At 34.3% G+C, this 18,804-nt stretch overlaps 1 protein-coding gene across 1 annotated transcript; it reads right to left on the bottom strand.

The window, feature by feature from the left end:
- Positions 1 to 263: 263 nt before the first annotated feature.
- On the bottom strand, positions 264 to 14,956 carry LOC108680389 (uncharacterized serine-rich protein C215.13). The gene is made up of 4 exons (XM_018169198.2): positions 14,854 to 14,956; positions 3,076 to 4,238; positions 2,364 to 2,537; positions 264 to 1,741 (listed from the first exon to the last, which is right to left on the bottom strand). Exons 1-4 carry the CDS (start codon positions 14,879 to 14,881, stop codon positions 1,460 to 1,462), a joined length of 1,647 nt encoding a protein of 548 aa, XP_018024687.1. The 5' UTR covers positions 14,882 to 14,956; the 3' UTR covers positions 264 to 1,459.
- Positions 14,957 to 18,804: the final 3,848 nt, after the last annotated feature.

Genomic DNA, 18,804 nt, shown 5'->3' with positions numbered 1-18,804 from the left:
TTAGGTTACGAAACTATCATCATTATTAATATGTTCCATTATTGAACAAACTGCTCTACAGTGGTCAGGGACATTTAAATTTAAACAAAAAAAGTGTACAAAATTTAACATTATCATGTTAAATTTTGCACATGTAATTGCGGCTTACAGTTCTTTCGCAGCGGAGCGGGTTAGGTAACTTTAATAAATCCCTGACATATTAATTGCTTTAATATTTCATCATCAATTGAACCCTTATTTTTGCATATTATTAAATGAACGTCCTGTAACATCATATATACATATATATTAATTTTTTCTTTAATTTCCATTATTAGTTGCATACAGTAGTTGGTGCTGCTGTGCTTGAATCTCTGCAGTTGTTTGAAAACTCGTCCAGCGAAGATTATTTCTCAAAATCACTTGGGTTATTTACGATGCAAATGTATAGCATTAATGTTATTTATAATCAGCTAATTTAATGGAAAATCTTTTAAATGAAGTCTACCTTACCGCCTACTTTTTGTTTAGCCAGGCTAATTGCCTTGATTTACTACTCATTTTTTAACGTTTTTAGTCAGATTACATCTACGTAACTTTTACTATTTTTTCCGAATATCTGGATTATTTTTTAGCAGTTGTTAACAGCAGAAGATTTCTTGGAAATGCTGATAGTTCCATGCGCAAGATATTATTCTCACACCTGCGTTGTTGATGGTGAAATCAATATGAAAATATCGTAGTATGATATCGTATTGCGTGAATGTGAGGACGGCAATTTTATATATATTTAGGCGTGCCATTTTTAGCGAAAACTATGAAAAAAGCTCGTATAAACATCGTTTTCACCATTAATTAGCGATAAATTAATTTTTGAATCACACAATGTATAGTGGACATAAGCTCCTTATCAATGATGATTTAATATTTGCATCATAATTTTGAATTGCGTGATGTAATTACAAGATGCACACAGCAGCGTCTGCAGTGTGGGGTACATTCTGTACCTCACCAATTGCACCCGTCCTATTAATACACAATTGGAATGTTGTTCTTGTTCCAATTCCAATTGAAATGTTGTTTACGATTAAAATTTGCCTCATGGGCTGTATTCAATTATAACGCTTCGTCAACAGAAGATTATGTTGGAAATGTTACATCGCACCGTTCAAACGTTAAAATTTTACAAAAATTATATTGCCCTAAAGATTAATGATATTTTTACATGATGTATCGTAATTTAAAAGATTATTCCATCATATTTACTGTAAAAAATTGTGTCATACCTACTGTAAAAGAACTGAGTGTTAAGAAGAAAAGTGACCGCATTTCTAGCATCAATACGACCATAACCTTATGGGGATTCTTGTGGTAACATTTCTCGACATATTATTTATGTTAAGACCTGAAACTTCATTTCCCTTAATAATGATATGACCACACATAGACCATATAAATGCAGAGTTTTTGTTAAGTTCATTTAGTGTGCTCGTCCTCGTTGCTCATTGTTCATCTCGTGCATCTGATGGCTGTTACGATCAGCAGGACCAGCGTTGGAATTATTGTCGTTGATGTCGTCCGCGTACGGAACGCACCAACCATCCTCGTTGGTGATCGTTATAGGAACTTTAGGCGTATCCTTGTATCCTTTAGGCGTATCCTTGTGGTGAGTTTCCTTTGGTGGAGCTGGCACGCCACCGTGGGTTTCTGGGGAAAGATCCAAGCCCATGTTCTGTCTGCCCATCGATATACCATAGTCAACCTGACGAAAGTTTAACATTTGGTAAACTCCTGCGCTCGGATACTCATGATGAATCTTTTTGAAAGACAGACTTATCTTCAGAGTATCGAGGTTCATTTGCGTTAAAGTTTATTGCAAAGTCTTGTTAAGGTCGAGCATTACGAGTTAATTCTGTCAATTTTAACAATGTAGAACTCTTAACTTTCGAATTATAATTTATTAATCTGAATCACAAAACCTCTACATTAAAACATCGTACAATAGTTTCATCTGATTGTTCGTGATCATTAATATCTAGAGAGATATATTTCACAAATTTACTCATTTTTAGCGCATTTTCTCATTTATGGAAAAAATGCACTATTGTGCTCGCCATGTCCGTCTGTCTGTCTGTCTGTCCGTCTGTCCGTCCGTCTGTCCGTGACCTCAAGTTTTCGTCGACGAGAAAATGCGCTCTCTGTCACTCACTGCAGTGAGTACTGAGTTACATTTTTTTATTATCAAGTCATCTATAATGCAATTGTTCCATCAGGGTGAATTTATAAAATGTTATTTTAGGGCTTATAGCTAAATCTGTCAATTTGAATTTTGATGAATGAACAATAGATGAAGAAGAATAAATATGGGCGATATAAGATCCTACCGCCTGGTATTTAACGGGCTGCGGACTCCAGGATCGAGTGTGGTATCGCTTGACGATCTTGTAGACACAGAACAACGTTAATAAGAAGAACGCTGCGTTGATCACGAACGCTGAGGTCACGGTTACGGCGAAGAAATGATGAGCGAGTGCGTCATTGTTATCTGCCGTTACTTTCTGTTGAGTGAAGCAAGGAATTGTGTATCACCGTTGGGAAATGTGTTTCAAATACGATACGAGTCGATTTTGAAATTCTTGCAAACGTGACATGTTTGAGAAAGTTCGTAACATTTTCTACATATTTTTAAAATTCATTTAGGGTTAAACGATCAGAAAACTCTGAAAAGCTGATCTTAAGAAACAGTGACGGTGTAAGATTGAAGCTTACCTTTGGCTTAGTATCATGAAAAAGTAAATTGATTTTTTGACTTTATTTTGCATTATAATAATAATCTATCACCATTCTAACTTTTTGACAAGTTTGCTACATTATTCTCTTCGGCAAGTATACTAAGTAGTCGGTGATATTTATTCATTCTCTGGAATTACAATATCCACTACTATAGAAGAATTTAGAATTATCAATCATACCCTAATACAAAGAAAATATTTTCTTCACAGTAATTATAATATAATTTCTCATTGTGACACTATAAACTCATCTACAAATAAAAAATAATATTGTGCCCCGGTGTTCAAAAATAACTGCACATACCTCATCTCGTTCGCCTGCAGGTGGAGTAGCCGTTGAATTGCCGAAGTCCTCAGTGTTTGACTTCTTCAGAGTTGCAGCTCTCGTGTCATCTAAGTCTGTTGGACTAGTATAGTCGTTCGTGTCACTTACATTATCCGTGCCACCTTCATAGCTTGTTACATTTCCACCATTTGTGCCATTTGCGTTGGGTATCAATTCAGGAATATGCGTCACACTATCGCTGGATGATTCTGCATAACTAGGCGATGTTGGATGACTTGAAATTCTGGCTTCAGTTGCGCCTCCACTGGAATTAGATGCTTGATGACTATAGTTAGTAGAAATTTCATCTGTGTAGTTTGATTGAAGTGTCGTGGAAGTGGAAGAATTTGCAGCACTGGCCGCACTCGTTGCCGCATCTCCTGATGGTGCTCCGGAAGTTGTGTGCGTCAGAGACCGCTCATCACCTGTATGCTGATACGACTCAGTGGATACTTCCAGTGGCTCAGTGGATAATTCCATTGGCTCTGTGGATATTTCCATTCGCTCAGTGGAGGAGCCTGGAAGTAAGGATGACGTCAAAGTTTGGTCTGCACCTGTCAAGGATGTGGCTGTAGACGGCGATTCGGAGCTCATGGCTGGCGACTGTGATGAAGTTGAATGATTCGGAACCGGCGTTATCAACGGAGTTGAAGTTGTTGTTATTGTGATTCGTTCAGTCGGGTTTGATGATGATGACGATACGATACTAGAAGTTGTTGCAGGTGTTGTTAAAGGAGTGGATGTTGAAGTAGAACTTGATGACGCTGAATCACTGGATTCTGGAACATGTGAAATTTCTGACGGTAAAGTAGATGATTCTCCAGCCGAAAAATTGGTCCCTATGGCATCTTCTTCACTTAAATTAGTGTATATACGAGTATTCTGGTCATCAGTTGTTGCATGAGACCTGCCACTTGTAACGTTATTTTGCGATTGACCGGATTCTTCAGCAAGATCGTTTGCTGAAACTTCGGTAGCAGCTTCTGCCGTATCGATCCTTCCTTCATGAACGGAAGTTTCAGCTGTAGTGTGCAATTCTCGGTCTACATCATCAGTTGGAGCGACAGTTGATGTTACACCTTCGATTGATGCGTCGCATGTAACTTGAACCACTGCCACGGTGCACAGAAGTAGGAGGAAGCCTAAAAAAGTAAAAATATGAATACTTAGACTTTCACGTTAGAGGAAAAAATTATTAATTGCAAAAAAATCTGAATTTAATATTAGATTATAAAGAGAGCCGACCAAGCATATCGAGTCTATGTAAATGTAGCTGCGTCCTGTTTGGAGAGATTGTATGACAAATGTTTGTATATTCATAAAGATTGTTTGAAAAATATTGTACAGGATGAAAAACACAAAAGGTTCATGGGAACCCTCGTTTTTCCGAGTGTTGACTGCATAGTTTCCTGTCTCTCAGGTTAAGACTACGCATATACGCTCAAGCTAGGCACGTGGTGGAAACAAAACTTGTGGTCTCTACGAGGCTGTTGGATTGTATAAACAAGGTTCCTTGAAGCCAGGTTGTTGAATAGATTCGTTGACCTCACTGAACTAAAGCAGTCTCTCTGATAATGAAAAATTTTGCTTGGCAAATTTGTTACGTTTATTTATTAACACGTTGACTCCGAACTGTATTTCTTTATGACTTAATGGTAATTCATAATATTAAAAAAATGAAATAATAGTCCAAGACGAAGCAATCGAAGTCAACGTGTTAATTATTTGAAGATAAAATCTATGGTTTACACGAACTGCATAGCTTACTCCGAGCCACGCACGAGTATACATAATTTCCATAGTTGAAACAGTTAAATATTTACAGAGATAACGGATCCAACATCTAAGGTTATCAAATGATCAATACTGTTAGTAAGAAATATCAATTATTAATAATAATAATAAGTTATTTTAAAAATAAATAATGAGTTATTAATATTAACAATTAGTATTAATAACTGCAATATTGAAGTGATAGTAAGTGCAAAGTACACATACGCATAACATGTATACGCAACAAATGATGAATATAATTACAGACACGAATCAAGTAATCACTCACGAAGGTGAGTGAAGCAATGGAGAAAGTGAAGGTGAGTGGTGAAAAAAAATAAAGATGGTGAATATGTGCGATGTGAAGATATGAATCTATGTATCTGATAAATGTGAATGGAGTGATGTAATGAAAGTGGTGAATTTGACAGGAGTGTGTGTTGGTGCAGCAACTAAACAAACAGGCTGTGTGTTGGTGCAGTAACTAAACAAACAGGCCGTGTGTTGGTGCAGCAACTAAACAAACAGGCCGTGTGTTGGTGCAGTAACTAAACAAACACGCCGTGTGTTGGTGCAGTAACTAAACAAACATTCCGTGTGTTGGTGCAGTAACTAAACAAACAGGCCGTGTGTTGGTGCAGTGACGGTGAGGGCCAGTTGTGGGTGTGTAGGTGTGTAATAACACGCTTGTAATACGACCAGCTCCGGCCTATACTCGCCAGCTGTAAATAAATTCCCCTGGCGACTTCTGTACACTTTTATAGTGTACAGAATTCTTAAACTTAAATAAATAAATAAATAAATAATGAATAAACTCTTTCGCCTTGCAAAGCTTTTCTCGACAACGAGTCTATTTATTTCCTCTGCCAAGGTTTCTTTACAGGAAAAACGATATTGCCCACTTGAATTCATGTCAAAATTTGAATATATTATATAGAAATGCGTCATGTGTTCGTTCTTAGATATTATATTTTTTCTTATTACACGTTGATCATTTCGAAATTTGAATATATTGTATATAATAGCTTCATGTGTTTGTTCTTAGATAGGATTTTTTCACATTACGCGTTTAATCCAATCCTGGTTTGTTTGTGACTTATCACAAACAATATCATAGTTGATAATCAACAATACGTACTTGAAAATTGGTGTTACATATATATGAGCATTAATTCAAACAATAATTAATTTTTATATGCAATATGGGCTGTTAATCAATAATGATACAAAATTACACCTGTGTCATACATATATGCCATGGAATAATTTGCCTTTAATGAAGTTGTTTCCATTTAGTTATAAATTGCAAATGACAATACAAGACATTGCTCGAGCTGTGGGCGATAAGTTAATATGGATTAATTGCATCTTGTGCGCGAATGTTTGCAACGCTAATAATAATGAATTGCAATTGTTGCGTCACGAGGTATAGCGGAACAACCGTTATACATCATGACTTCTATTATATCTATTGTACTATACTCGTATATCTATTGCGTTCCTCAAACTATACCTATTGCATCACTTCTATTATATCTATTGTACTATACTCATTATATCTATTGCGTTCCTCCAACTATACCTATTGCATGACTTCTATTATATCTATTGTACTATACTCGTTATACGTATCTATTGCGTTACTCCAACTATACCTTTTTCAGTACTCCTATAAAACTTATTTTATTATACCTATTACATCACTTTTATTCTATCTATTGTACTATACTCGAAATACCTATTGTGTTACTACTACTATACCTATTGCATTACTCCTGTAAGACTTATTTTATTATACCTATTGCATCACTTTTATTCTATCTATTTTACTATACTCGGTATATCTATTGCGTTACTACTATACCTATTGCATTACTCCTATAAGACTTATTTTTTATACTTATTGCATCACTTTTATTATATCTATTATTTTATACTCGTTATATCTATTGCGTTACTCCAACTATACCTATTACAATACTCCTATAAGACTTATTTTATTATCTCAAACTATACCTATTGCATCACTTCTATTATATCTATTGTACTATACTCGTTATATCTATTGCGTTCCTCAAACTATACCTATTGCATCACTTTTATTCTATCTATTGTACTATACTCGGTATATCTATTGCGTTACTACTATACCTATTGCAATACTCCTATAAAACTTATTTTTTATACCTATTACATCACTTTTATTATATCTATTGTACTATACTCGATATATCTATTGCGTTACTACTACTATACCGATTGCATTGCTCCAATAAGACTTATTTTATAATACCTATTACATCACCTTTATTCTATTTATTGTACTATACTCGATATATCTATTGCGTTACTACTACTATACCTGTTGAATTACTCCTATAAGATTTATTTTATTATATACCTATTACATCACCTTTATTCTATTTATTGTACTATACTCGATATATCTATTGCGTTACTACTACTATACCTGTTGAATTACTCCTATAAGATTTATTTTATTATTCCTATTGCATCACTTTTATTATATCTATTGTTTTATACTCATTATATCTATTGCGTTACTCCAACTATACATATTACAATACTTCTATAAGACTTCTTTTATTATACCTATTGCGTCACTTTTATTATATCTATCGTACTATACTCGTTATATCTATTGCGTTGTTCCAACTAAACCTATTTCAGTACTCCTATAAGACTTATTTTATTATACCTATTGCACCACTTTTAATATAGTTGTTGTACTATACTCATTATATCTATTGCGTCACTACAACTATATCCATTACAATACTCCTATAAGAATACTCCTATAAGACTTATTGTATAATACCTATTGCATCACTTTTACTATATTTGTTGTACTATACTCATTATATCTATTGCGTTACTACTATTATACCTATTGCATTGTTTTACCTATTTTAAACGCAAATTGCATCCAGCGTCGAGGAGTGCGTGCCACAAAATCTGCATAGAAACTCAGTCGCGGCGAATGACATTGCGTGCTCCCTGCAGTGATGGTCTCCCTGTCTCTTANTCTGTTCTTTGCGCAGAGCTTCCTGAGTACAGAGTTTATATAATATTTATTGTTATAATAAAACTGGGGAGCTTCTGGTTAATCCAAAACCTAATACAATAAAACCCTTAAAATTTTGCAGCAATTCTCCCATTAGGCACAAAATTGGAATTTCTTGCAAGTTTTAAATTTCTTTTAGGAATTTTGCGCTTACGAATGTTCAAATGTTTGTGCATATCGCGCACTTGAGATTATTTTTCAGTATTAATGGAATCATGAATACTTTAAAACTAATTATTCATAATTTTTGCTTTCGATCTAGAGAAATCAAAATGTTTGCAACGTTAATTGGGTCAAAATATTTACTATAGGAATTTATAGTTGAAGCAATTGTTGATCTCTTTTAGTGATATATCGCCTGGGAACGAACATACCGCCTCTGAAACGTAAAGGGTTTCGCGTACTATGCATCTCTTGATATGCGATTATGAATTATATACATTATATAGCTTACTAAATTGATGACACAAGCTTAATTTTTTATTTGTTTTGTAAAATAATTTAAAGAACCCGGAAATGCAGACTGCGATGCGTAAAACTTGTCACTTGGAAGGTCACGTGTTGAGTAATAAATGAACGCAGAAAATGAAGTTGTATTCAAACATCATCGTTTGATTACTTGCACTTTTGAGTATTAAGATCACTCGGTTGCTTAAATCTCAAATTTACCCGGAATAGCTTGTTTATGCTTGTTCTATTTTCGATTTTGGTTCTAATGTCCTCAAGTTTAAATGATTTTTATTGAATGTGAATTTTAGGTTACTAATTGTTTGTACCTGTGTTCTAGGTTATAACTGACGATGGAGCTGGACTCCGAAACGTTTTCTCTTATATGAAATGGCGAACTTTTTGGCGATTTTCTTTGCTTTCAAATTCCTGGTAAACTTGCGGGTGTAAAATCATGGCAGTTGCCATTTAAAACACAGAGAACACGTGTGCTTTTCATATGAAAACAATGCAAACAATATGTGGATGTGGCTGAAAAGTTACAGCTCCCCATGGCGTATAAAATGAATTTTTTTCTTTTGCAAAGGTGAGTATTACAATTCAATTAGAAGTTGTATTGAAATCCAACCATAATTATCCTAATTAGTGGAGAAAAGCAAAAATTGTTTTCGATTGTTTAACTGCTGTCTTTCGGATACATACATTTAATTAAAAAGATTGGCCAATGAAAAAATATCGAACTGCATGCAATCAATTTTAATTCAACCCATCATTAATCGATACTGAAAACCAAGTCTTCAAGTTACGCTTGAAAAATCGCATACCAAACTTTATCTGTAAAAAATAAATATGTAAAAATAAATCTTTATCTCAAAAAAATTATACTGAAACAAAGTCTTCAAGTTACGCTTTAAAAATCGCATACCAAACTTTATCTGTAAAAATAAATATGTAAAAATAAATCTTTATCTCTAAAAAATGATACTGAAACCAAGTCTTCAAGTTTGAACACTATTGAATACTATTGAACACTTTCAAATACTGTTCGATAGTGTTCAATAGTGGCTATTGAACTCTATTGAACGCTATTGAACACTATTTGAAAATGTTCAATAGTGTTCAATAGTACGTTTTAAAAATCGCATACAAAACTTTATCTGTAAAAAACTACGTGTAGTTCATATCTTGAAGTGCAGCACAGCTCGTGTGCATTGATTACACCGCATGACTCAGGCTGCGGAAGCGGGTAGTCGAGAACAGCGCGGCTATATTGGCCGCCTTGCTTTCCTTCTAAACAAGCAATCGAGGCTTTTGCTTGCACCATGCAAGAAAGACCTTGGTTGTTTCTACAGCTCAAACATCGAACTTATAAGCGACGGCTAAGATTTTAAGATTGTTTCTACAGCTCAGACATCGAACATATAATCGATGACTGAGATTGTTTCTACAGCTCAGCTATATACCATTGACTGTTTCTACAGCTCAGACATCGAAAATGTAATCGATGGCTGAGATTATTTCTATAGCTCAGCTATATACCATCGATTGTTTCTACAGCTCAAACATCGAACTTATAAGCGATGGCTGAGATTGTTTCTACAGCTCAGCTATATACCATAGATTGTTTCTACAGCTCAGACATCGAACACATAATCGATGGCTGAGATTGTTTCTACAGCTCAGCTATATACCATAGATTGTTTCTACAGCTCAGTCATCGAACATATAATTGATAGCTAAGATTATTTCTACAGCTCAGCTATATACCATCGATTGTTTCTACAGCTCAATTATCGAACATATAATCGATGGCTAAGATTATTTCTACAGCTCAGCTATATACCATCGATTGTTTCTACAGCTCAGACATCGAACTTATAAGCAATGGCTGAGATTGTTTCTCATCGATTATTATTCTCATGTTCTAAATACCATCGATTGTTTCTATACAGCTCAGACATCGAACATATAATTGATAGCTAAGATTGTTTCTACAACTCAGCTATATACCATCGATTGTTTCTACAGCTCAGACATCGAACATATAATTGATGGCTAAGATTGTTTCTACTGCTCAGCTATATACCATCGATTGTTTCTACAGCTCAATTATCGAACATATAATCGATGACTGAGATTGTTTCTACAGCTCAGCTATATACCATCGATTGCTTCTACAGCTCAATTATCGAACATATAATCGATGACTGAGATTGTTTCTACAGCTCAGCTATATACCATCGATTGTTTCTACAGCTCAGACATCTAACTTATCCAGTTCACTTCATTGCGAATTGTATGCTGAAATTTATATGTGTCCGCTTTGAAGCTTCTATATTGGAATATAATTACAAGCAAAGCTTTAATAATACTAATATTTAAGTTATTTCGCTTCAAGGACGAGCTCTCAAGTAGTGAATTTGTTTTGTCGATCCATTTTTTCATCATTTTCAGTTCACCATCACCCAGAAAAATGAATTCGTCATATTGTCCGTGTTATGACACACTTTCACCCTCAGCACGAGGAGAGAACGGACGGTAGCACTGATAGATCATTGAGCAGTGCATCCAAAATTGAGCAGCCTGGGGCCATACTTTCAAAATTCGCTAAGTGAACGTAAGTACTTACGCTCTATTTTCTTGTCTACGATTGGTGGATTTTGCTTGAAAGGCCGTTAATGATTGGCTGATGAACTTACGGTCTCTTAATTTTTTTTGAAAGTATAGGCCCTGATCTATACAAGGCCATGAAGTATATCGTTATTCGGCCAAAGTCTCGCTCAGCTATTCGATTGATGTTTTTTTCAGTCTTGCTCATATGGCCCTAATTCTAAACGAATTCTAATGAATTCTAATTCTAAACGAATTCCTAATTCTAAAACATTTCTTACATGAACCATTCAGTAACGAAGTCTTGAGCCAAAGTCTTATCAAAATCACCAAAATGAGTAGACAGCTACAATGCTTTCTTGCAAAATTGGTTCTCGAATGTAATGCAATATTTGAGTATAGATGTTAAACTAGAGTTTAAAACATTAATTCTTTATTAACATTTAAGTTTAAATTAACGACGAATATAACATTTTAAGCTCGTCAAACACTATAATAGATCTAAAATCCTGCGTCAGTATCGGTTTCCGCGTTATTTCATAAATTTGTAGCTACGAATTATATATAAAATAATTTCTCTCCATAATTACTGCCGTCAATGGAGATACTGCGTAGTTTCATGATATTTAATATAATTAATTTCTCCGTATATATGTCCAATCATGCCTCCATGTCAGTTCATCATGACTCCATGTCAGTCCATCATGGCTCCATGTCAGTCCATCATGATTCCATGTCCTGTCTCTTATACACATCTAGATGTGTATAAGAGACAGGACTCCATGTCAGTACATCATGACTCCATGTCAGTCCATCATGACTCCATCACTTATTAGCATTGAATAAGCATCTCAAATGATATAATATAATTAAATCAGCTTTCTGGAAACGATAATAGAATCAAACATCATCATTATTATATCTCTACGACTCTACGTGAAAACGAAAGTCGAATTATCCGCGTCTCAAAATTTTCGCGCTATTAAGTGAAAATGAAAGTCGAATTATACAATAAAATAAAATAAAACCGAAAGTCGAAATATATAATTTAGTCTCAAAATTTTCGCGCTATCAAGTGAAAACGAAAGTCGAATTATACAATAAAATAAAATAACTCGAAAGTCGAATTATACTCAAGTCTCAAAATTTTTACGCTATCATAACCTCGCCAAAAACAATAAAATTCATGCTGAAATCCATCGTTGAGGGCAACGGCCTGTCCTGCGCGGTGGCCTCCTGGGTTTTGTTGAGAGTCAAGTTCGTCAACAATCCTTTGGCGTGTCACTGACTGACCTGGCACAGCTACCTGCAGTCTATCACATTACAACGTCCCTTGTTACTTTCTGACCTATTTTGAACTACTATATATAACTCATCACTAGCAAAAATGACTGGGCTAGATCGGCTAAATAATAGTGAGAGACATACAACGTCCCTTCTTACTTTCTGGCCTCTTTTGAACAACTATAACTCATCACTAGCAAAAATGACTGGGTTAGATCGGCTAAAAGTTAAAAATAGTGGGTTATATAGTAGAAATAATAGTGAGAGACATACAAAGTCCCTTGGTACATCTAGCCTCTTTTGAACAACTATAACTCATCACTAGCAAAAATGACTGGGTTAGATCGTCTATAAGTTAAAAATAGTGGGTTAGAGAGTCTAAATATGTATAATAGTGAGAGATATACAACGTCCCTTGTTATTTTCTGACCTCTTTTGATTAACCATAACTCATCACTAGCAAAAATGACTGGGCTAGATCGGCTAAATGTGAAAAATAGTGGGTTAGATAGTCTAAATAATAGTGAGAGACATACAAGGTCTCTTGTTACTTTCTGACCTCGTTTGATTAACCATAACTCATCACTAGCAAAAATGACTGGGTTAGATCGGCTAAAAAATAAAAATACCTAGTGGGTTAGATAGTCTAAATAGTGAGAGACATTTTGCATGTAGCACTAATACGCTAATTTGCCGGGACAAACTGGGTTAGGATTGTCGTTACATGGCAAAAAAGTTCATCTCTATTTGTAAAACATATCACTCATTTCTCTGTGTGTAAAATGAATATGTTTATTTACTTGAATTACTGATTTATATTATTATTTGCGAACATCAGTGCGTTTATGAACCGACGATACCGCTAACTTTGATGTGGATCGTTAATAGTGAGAGACATACAACGTCCCTTGTTACTTTCTGACCTCTTTTGAACAACTATAACTCATCACTAGCATAAATGACTGGGTTAGATCGGCTAAATAATAGTGAGAGACATACAACGTCCCTTGTTACTTTCTGGCCTCTTCTGAACAACTATAACTCATCACTAGCAAAAATGACTGTGTTAGATCGGCTAGAAATTAAAAATAGTGGGGGGTTAGATAGTCTAAATATATAATAGTGAGAGACATACAAAGTCCCTTGTTACTTTCAGACCTCTTTTGAAAACTTTAACTCATCACTAGCAAAAATGACTGGGTTAGATCGGCTAAAAATTAAAAATAGTGGGTTAGATAGTCTATATATATAATAGTGAGAGACATACAAAGTCCCTTGTTACTTTCTGACCTCTTTTGAACTCATAACTCATCACTAGCATAAATGACTGGGTTGGATCGGCTAAAAATTAAAAATAGTGGGTTAGATAGTCTAAATATTGAGAGACATTTTGCATGTAGCACTAATACGCTAATTTGCCGGGACAAACTGGGTTAGGATGACCGCTACATGGCAAAAAAGTTCATCTCTATTTGTAAAACATATCACTCATTTCTCTGTGTATAAAATGAATATGTTTATATACTTAAATTACTGATTTATATTATTATTTGCGAACATCAGTGCGTTTATGAACCGACGATACCGCTAACTTTGATGTGGATCGGGTATTCCTTTAAGACGATTTGTTCAATCCGGAATTAAAGGAAAATTCAGTCTCATGTGAATTTCAGAAAGTTTTTCTTTTCTGTGAGGTGTGAGTAGGATTTAGCTCTCCGTATTTTGTGATATTGTCGCTCTATTACAACACTTCTCTTTATCTTCACTTCATGTTTGTCTGTTTGTCTGTCTGCTACAAATCTTATAATCGAAATTTAACACACTTCTACTTATCATATCGATCTGAAATTTTGCACACTTGCATAAAGTTAGAGAAAATGAAAGAATCAAATGACAAAATAAAAGATTTTAAAAATATTAAAAACAATTTTTTCAATATTAAAAAAATTTAAAAAATAATTTTATCAGCTACAAATCTTATAACTGATATTTGACACACTTTTACCTATCCAATTGATCTGAACTTTTGCAAACTTGTGTGAAGTCGGAGGCAATGCATGAATCAATTGACAGAATAAATAATTTTGAAAAAGTTATTTATATATTAAAAAATTAGAAAATAAAATTTTTTAATATTCGAAAATAAAATGAGAAATTAATTGTACATTTTTAACATTGGAGACACTGGTTTCTTTAGAAGTGTTGTCTTTAAAAGGTAATTTTTAAACATATATAATTTTTTTTCCAATAGGTGCGCTTTTACAATACAATTGTACTTTTAAATTCCAACGCCGAGCAAAACAAAAATGCTCAAAATTTATGAGTCAAGTGTAGTTAGTATGCAGTTATTAACTAAGCTGTTCCGATAACATAAATGGGCGTGAATCGCGAAATCCCGGCAACTTAATTACGGATTAATGTACAAAACACGCGCAATCAAATTCAAATTTCAAATCCGCGCAAACAACATTGATGCGTAAATTGAGACATACATGCGTTTGCACAAAAAATAGCTACATCTTTTTTCAAAAGCACCGGCTTATCTGCAAGTTACGTACCTGCATTGATGAAAAATCGAAGACCCATGGCGTTTCGTTACTCTTATTTCCATGAAATCTGTGAAATTTTATAAAATAAAACCTTTTACACGTCTGAAAATAATTCGGTATTATTGGTATGATTGCGCGACGTAACTTGGCCCTCTCAATCCTCCCTCATATGTCACGGATCTCAAATTTTGAATTTTAAATTAATATTATTATGTTATTTTTAGAATGCTGTAAAATTTTGTGAAATTATACAGAATTATTGTTCCGATTCAAGGAAAGAAAGGTAAGAAAACTTTGACAAATTTGGTTCAGAAACAACCCTGAAATAATTTCACTCGGGGAGTTTGAAATTTTGAACTCTAAATCGCTGCCATTCGCACAAGTGATCTTTGTTATAAAATATAAATTTATTAAAATACGAAGAAGATATTTTCGAACTAAATCGTTTTAAGGGCTATTCTGGTATCGTAGAAATTGAGATAAGCTGAAACATTTCTTATGTTAGCGTTACTGAGAGTAAATGTTGAAGTTATACGAAATGCAGGCAATATTTCTTCTTAAAATTACACAATTTGTGCTAATTTTTAAAATATAAAGCAAGGTTTTTTTTCTATGAGCAAGGCTATTTTTCTTTAATTTTTAATGACTTAAATCCGAAAAAACCGTCATTTCAGACAAGAAAGTTCAACATAGAACATTAGTTCTAAAAATTATCAGACATTTCATAAAGAACACCAATCCATGAAAATATTACGCATCCTTCAGGAAATTACCCTAACAAAATTTAGAGTCGCTCCAGCTTCTGGTAATTCAAATCAGAAGCTGCCACGTCTGTAAATTTTCGCTGGGAACCATAAAAAAATTTAGAGTCGCCCCAGCTTCTGGTAATCCAAATCAGAAGCTGCCGCGTCTGTAAATTTTCACTGGGTAACAAAATTTAGAGTCGCCCCAGCTTCTGGTAATCCAAATCAGAAGCTGCAGCGTCTGTAAATTTTCACTGGGTAACAAAATTTAGAGTCGCCCCAGCTTCTGGTAATCCAAATCAGAAGCTGCAGCGTCTGTAAATTTTCACTGGGTAACAAAATTTAGAGTCGCCCCAGCTTCTGGTAATCCAAATCAGAAGCTGCAGCGTCTGTAAATTTTCACTGGGTAACAAAATTTAGAGTCGCCCCAGCTTCTGGTAATCCAAATCAGAAGCTGCCGCGTCTGTAAATTTTCACTGGGTAGTTCCTAAATATATAATAAACACGATGCAATAGAGAGCAGAACCCGTCTCACTACAACGGACCGCTTCTGGACAAGCAGTAAAGAACAGCAATGCGTGAACACCCACAGCCTCTCACATCGCTTCTCTATTGGTCATGTATGAATAGCCGGACCTCTGATACTGATTGGCTGCGGGGCAAAACAAAGAATGCTATTGGTACTTATTTGCTTCTTTCATTTGAATCATATTAACTGAAAAACGAAACCTGATCTGGTATGATGTAATAATAACAGTATATTTTGACTTTTGAAATTCATAGTTAACTCCTGATTAGAAGTGATCGTTGAAACCCTTTGGAAAAAAAATTAGGGAACAGAGGCAAGTAAACGTTTCAGATTTAATTTAAGTTTCAAGATCTCAGGTGAGATCATGATAATCTCGCTAATATATTAATATTCCTACAATATTGTTAATACGTTAGAAATTACAATTGAACAATAAAACGATATTTCGATATAGTGTAATTATAGAGGCACACCTGTTAACAAAATTGCACTATATTGGTGAACACGCTGAGATTCTGCTCTTCGATCTAGCCCCTGAAACAGCATAATACCAATGAAATATTGTCCAGCTTTTCATGACTGTAAAAATAAATATATCACAAACTGACTGATTATTCATCGACAACAAAACGCTAAAAAAAATAAGTTATATTTTCACTGAAAATTATTTAGAGAAGAGTTTCATTATCTGTTCAAATCCATAAGTTTGAACTGATGATGGAGTTAAGAGTCCCGAAACTTGTTCGGCTAAAAATGTGACTACTTTTCTTCATATTTTTTTTGCAATTAATATTCATTTGGTTTACGATTTAACTTTTAAGACATTATATAACAGTAATATAAATATTTCACTTAACTGTAGTCGAATGCCTTGATCGAATACTTTGAGAGGTATTTGAGTAAATCGCATATTAGTCTTAATGCTTATTACTTCGAAATATGAGAAACTCGAATAAAGTACCTCATTCAATGAAATATTTGAAACGGTGTTCTTTTACCTGCTGTTTGAGGAACGTACAATTTATTTCATTAAATATTGTGGGATCGATAATATACATTTTATATATATCGTCGTGTACGTACTGAGCAAATAATCGTAATGAGATAGTTACGTTCAATTGAAAATTATATTGCTCATTTGAATGAGACCAAGCTTGACTTATGAACGAATTAAGCTTGAATTAATTAGAACTGTAGACTGATGAATTAATTAGAACTTTAGACGGATTAAGCTTGATTTAGTTAGAATGTAGACGGATTAAGCTTGATTTAGTTAGAATGTAGACGGATTAAGCTTGATTTAGTTAGAATGTATAGCAAACCCTGCTTCTAATTGATTGAACTAGCATGTTATGAATGCAAATAGAATACATCAAATACTTTTTTAGGTTAGCACGTTTATTGAATATCAGTAGAAGTAGTGACACATACCTATCAACTCGAGGTTTCTGTATCTGAGATACTGCGGTCAACATTCCGAATTAATTAAAAAAATTTTTAGTTAGTTAATCAACATTCCGAAACTTAATTTAACATTCTTGGTATTTGAAACACAAACAATCTTAATTTCCGTTCACAAAAAAAAACATTCGATGGCCAAATCTCCCGTTAACGACGCGCAAAACTACATTCTAACATTTTGAAAAATAATATGCATTTTCATTTATTTAATTTTAAGTATATCTTTTTTTTCAACTTAATAAATTGAAGCTATTGATTCAAATGATCAGATTCGTTGCATAGTCAACTGTCATGCAGTATTGAATTAAGAATACCTTCACATAATTTTATCACAATTGATTTCAATGTAGTTTCATGATAGATAAATTATTCTTGTTTTTTTTTATAGATAACTATGATAATGATAATAAAACAAGCTACGCCTGGAATAATACTATCTTAAATTCAACATTAAACTTTGTCTTTGGTAAAAGCCAAAAAAAACTCTCGAGAGGAACACAAAACGGATTTTACAATAAATGAAATCTGAAGTGTTGTATGTAGTTTCACCGTAGTCTTGGAACCATTACAATAATTTTAATCTGACTGTAAACAGTCAAGCAATGTACGGAAAAATAAAATTCTACACACAATTTTTCTCCCAAGTCCAGTTCTTAATTGCAACGACAAACATAATTTATTCCGGATGGAATGAGGAGTTAAGAATCAAGTTTGTCAGAAGATCTTTCGAATTTTCTGGTCTCTCCGAAATCAAGTATTCTTTGAAGAGTCTCAGTACAACACTGTCTTCTAAAGCAACACTTTCTTCTTGGCATCCATCTTCATGCTTGGTGGCTTTAGCAATGGGCGTCTTTTTCGACCTTTTCCTTCTTTTCACTGACGCAACGCTTCCTTGAGGATCATTCTTGCATATTCTATTACCTGTAATAAATTTGGTGCTAGGGACAAGTTCCTTGTCTTTAACTTCATCAGGAACGCTGTCTAGCGCTGCATCTGTTTTCTCTGTGGCATTTCCGTTATTGCCGAGTTCAGCTTCCGAGATTTCAGTACGAGTATCTTGGGAAGAAGTTGATGAATGCTTCTCTATGCAGGGTTGTTGCTTCACGCAATTTGTTTCTTCATCTCCATCGTCAATTTTTTCATCTTCTTCATCATCTTCATCACCCACGTTTGGAGAAACAACCTCGTGACCAGAAGTCACGTCATTAATGGTTACCGCTTCCCGGC

This window comes from Hyalella azteca, unplaced genomic scaffold (genome assembly GCF_000764305.2).
Source record: "Hyalella azteca isolate HAZT.00-mixed unplaced genomic scaffold, Hazt_2.0.2 contig2499, whole genome shotgun sequence".
In the NCBI taxonomy this organism is placed as follows: Eukaryota; Metazoa; Arthropoda; class Malacostraca; order Amphipoda; family Hyalellidae; genus Hyalella; species Hyalella azteca.
The sequence above is the reverse complement of the archived record's forward strand: the minus strand, read 5'-3'. Positions and strand labels throughout refer to the sequence as shown.

What these genes read in the sequence shown, in the direction of transcription:
- LOC108680389 (XM_018169198.2), bottom strand. Translation starts at nt 14,881, where the DNA reads ATGGGTCTTCGATTTTTCATCAATGCAG. An exon ending in TCGATTTTTCATCAATGCAG is followed by an intron (nt 4,239 to 14,853) that starts GTACGTAACTTG and finishes TTACTTTTTTAG; the next exon opens with GCTTCCTCCTACTTCTGTGC. An exon ending in AGCCCGTTAAATACCAGGCG is followed by an intron (nt 1,742 to 2,363) that starts GTAGGATCTTAT and finishes AACTTTCGTCAG; the next exon opens with GTTGACTATGGTATATCGAT.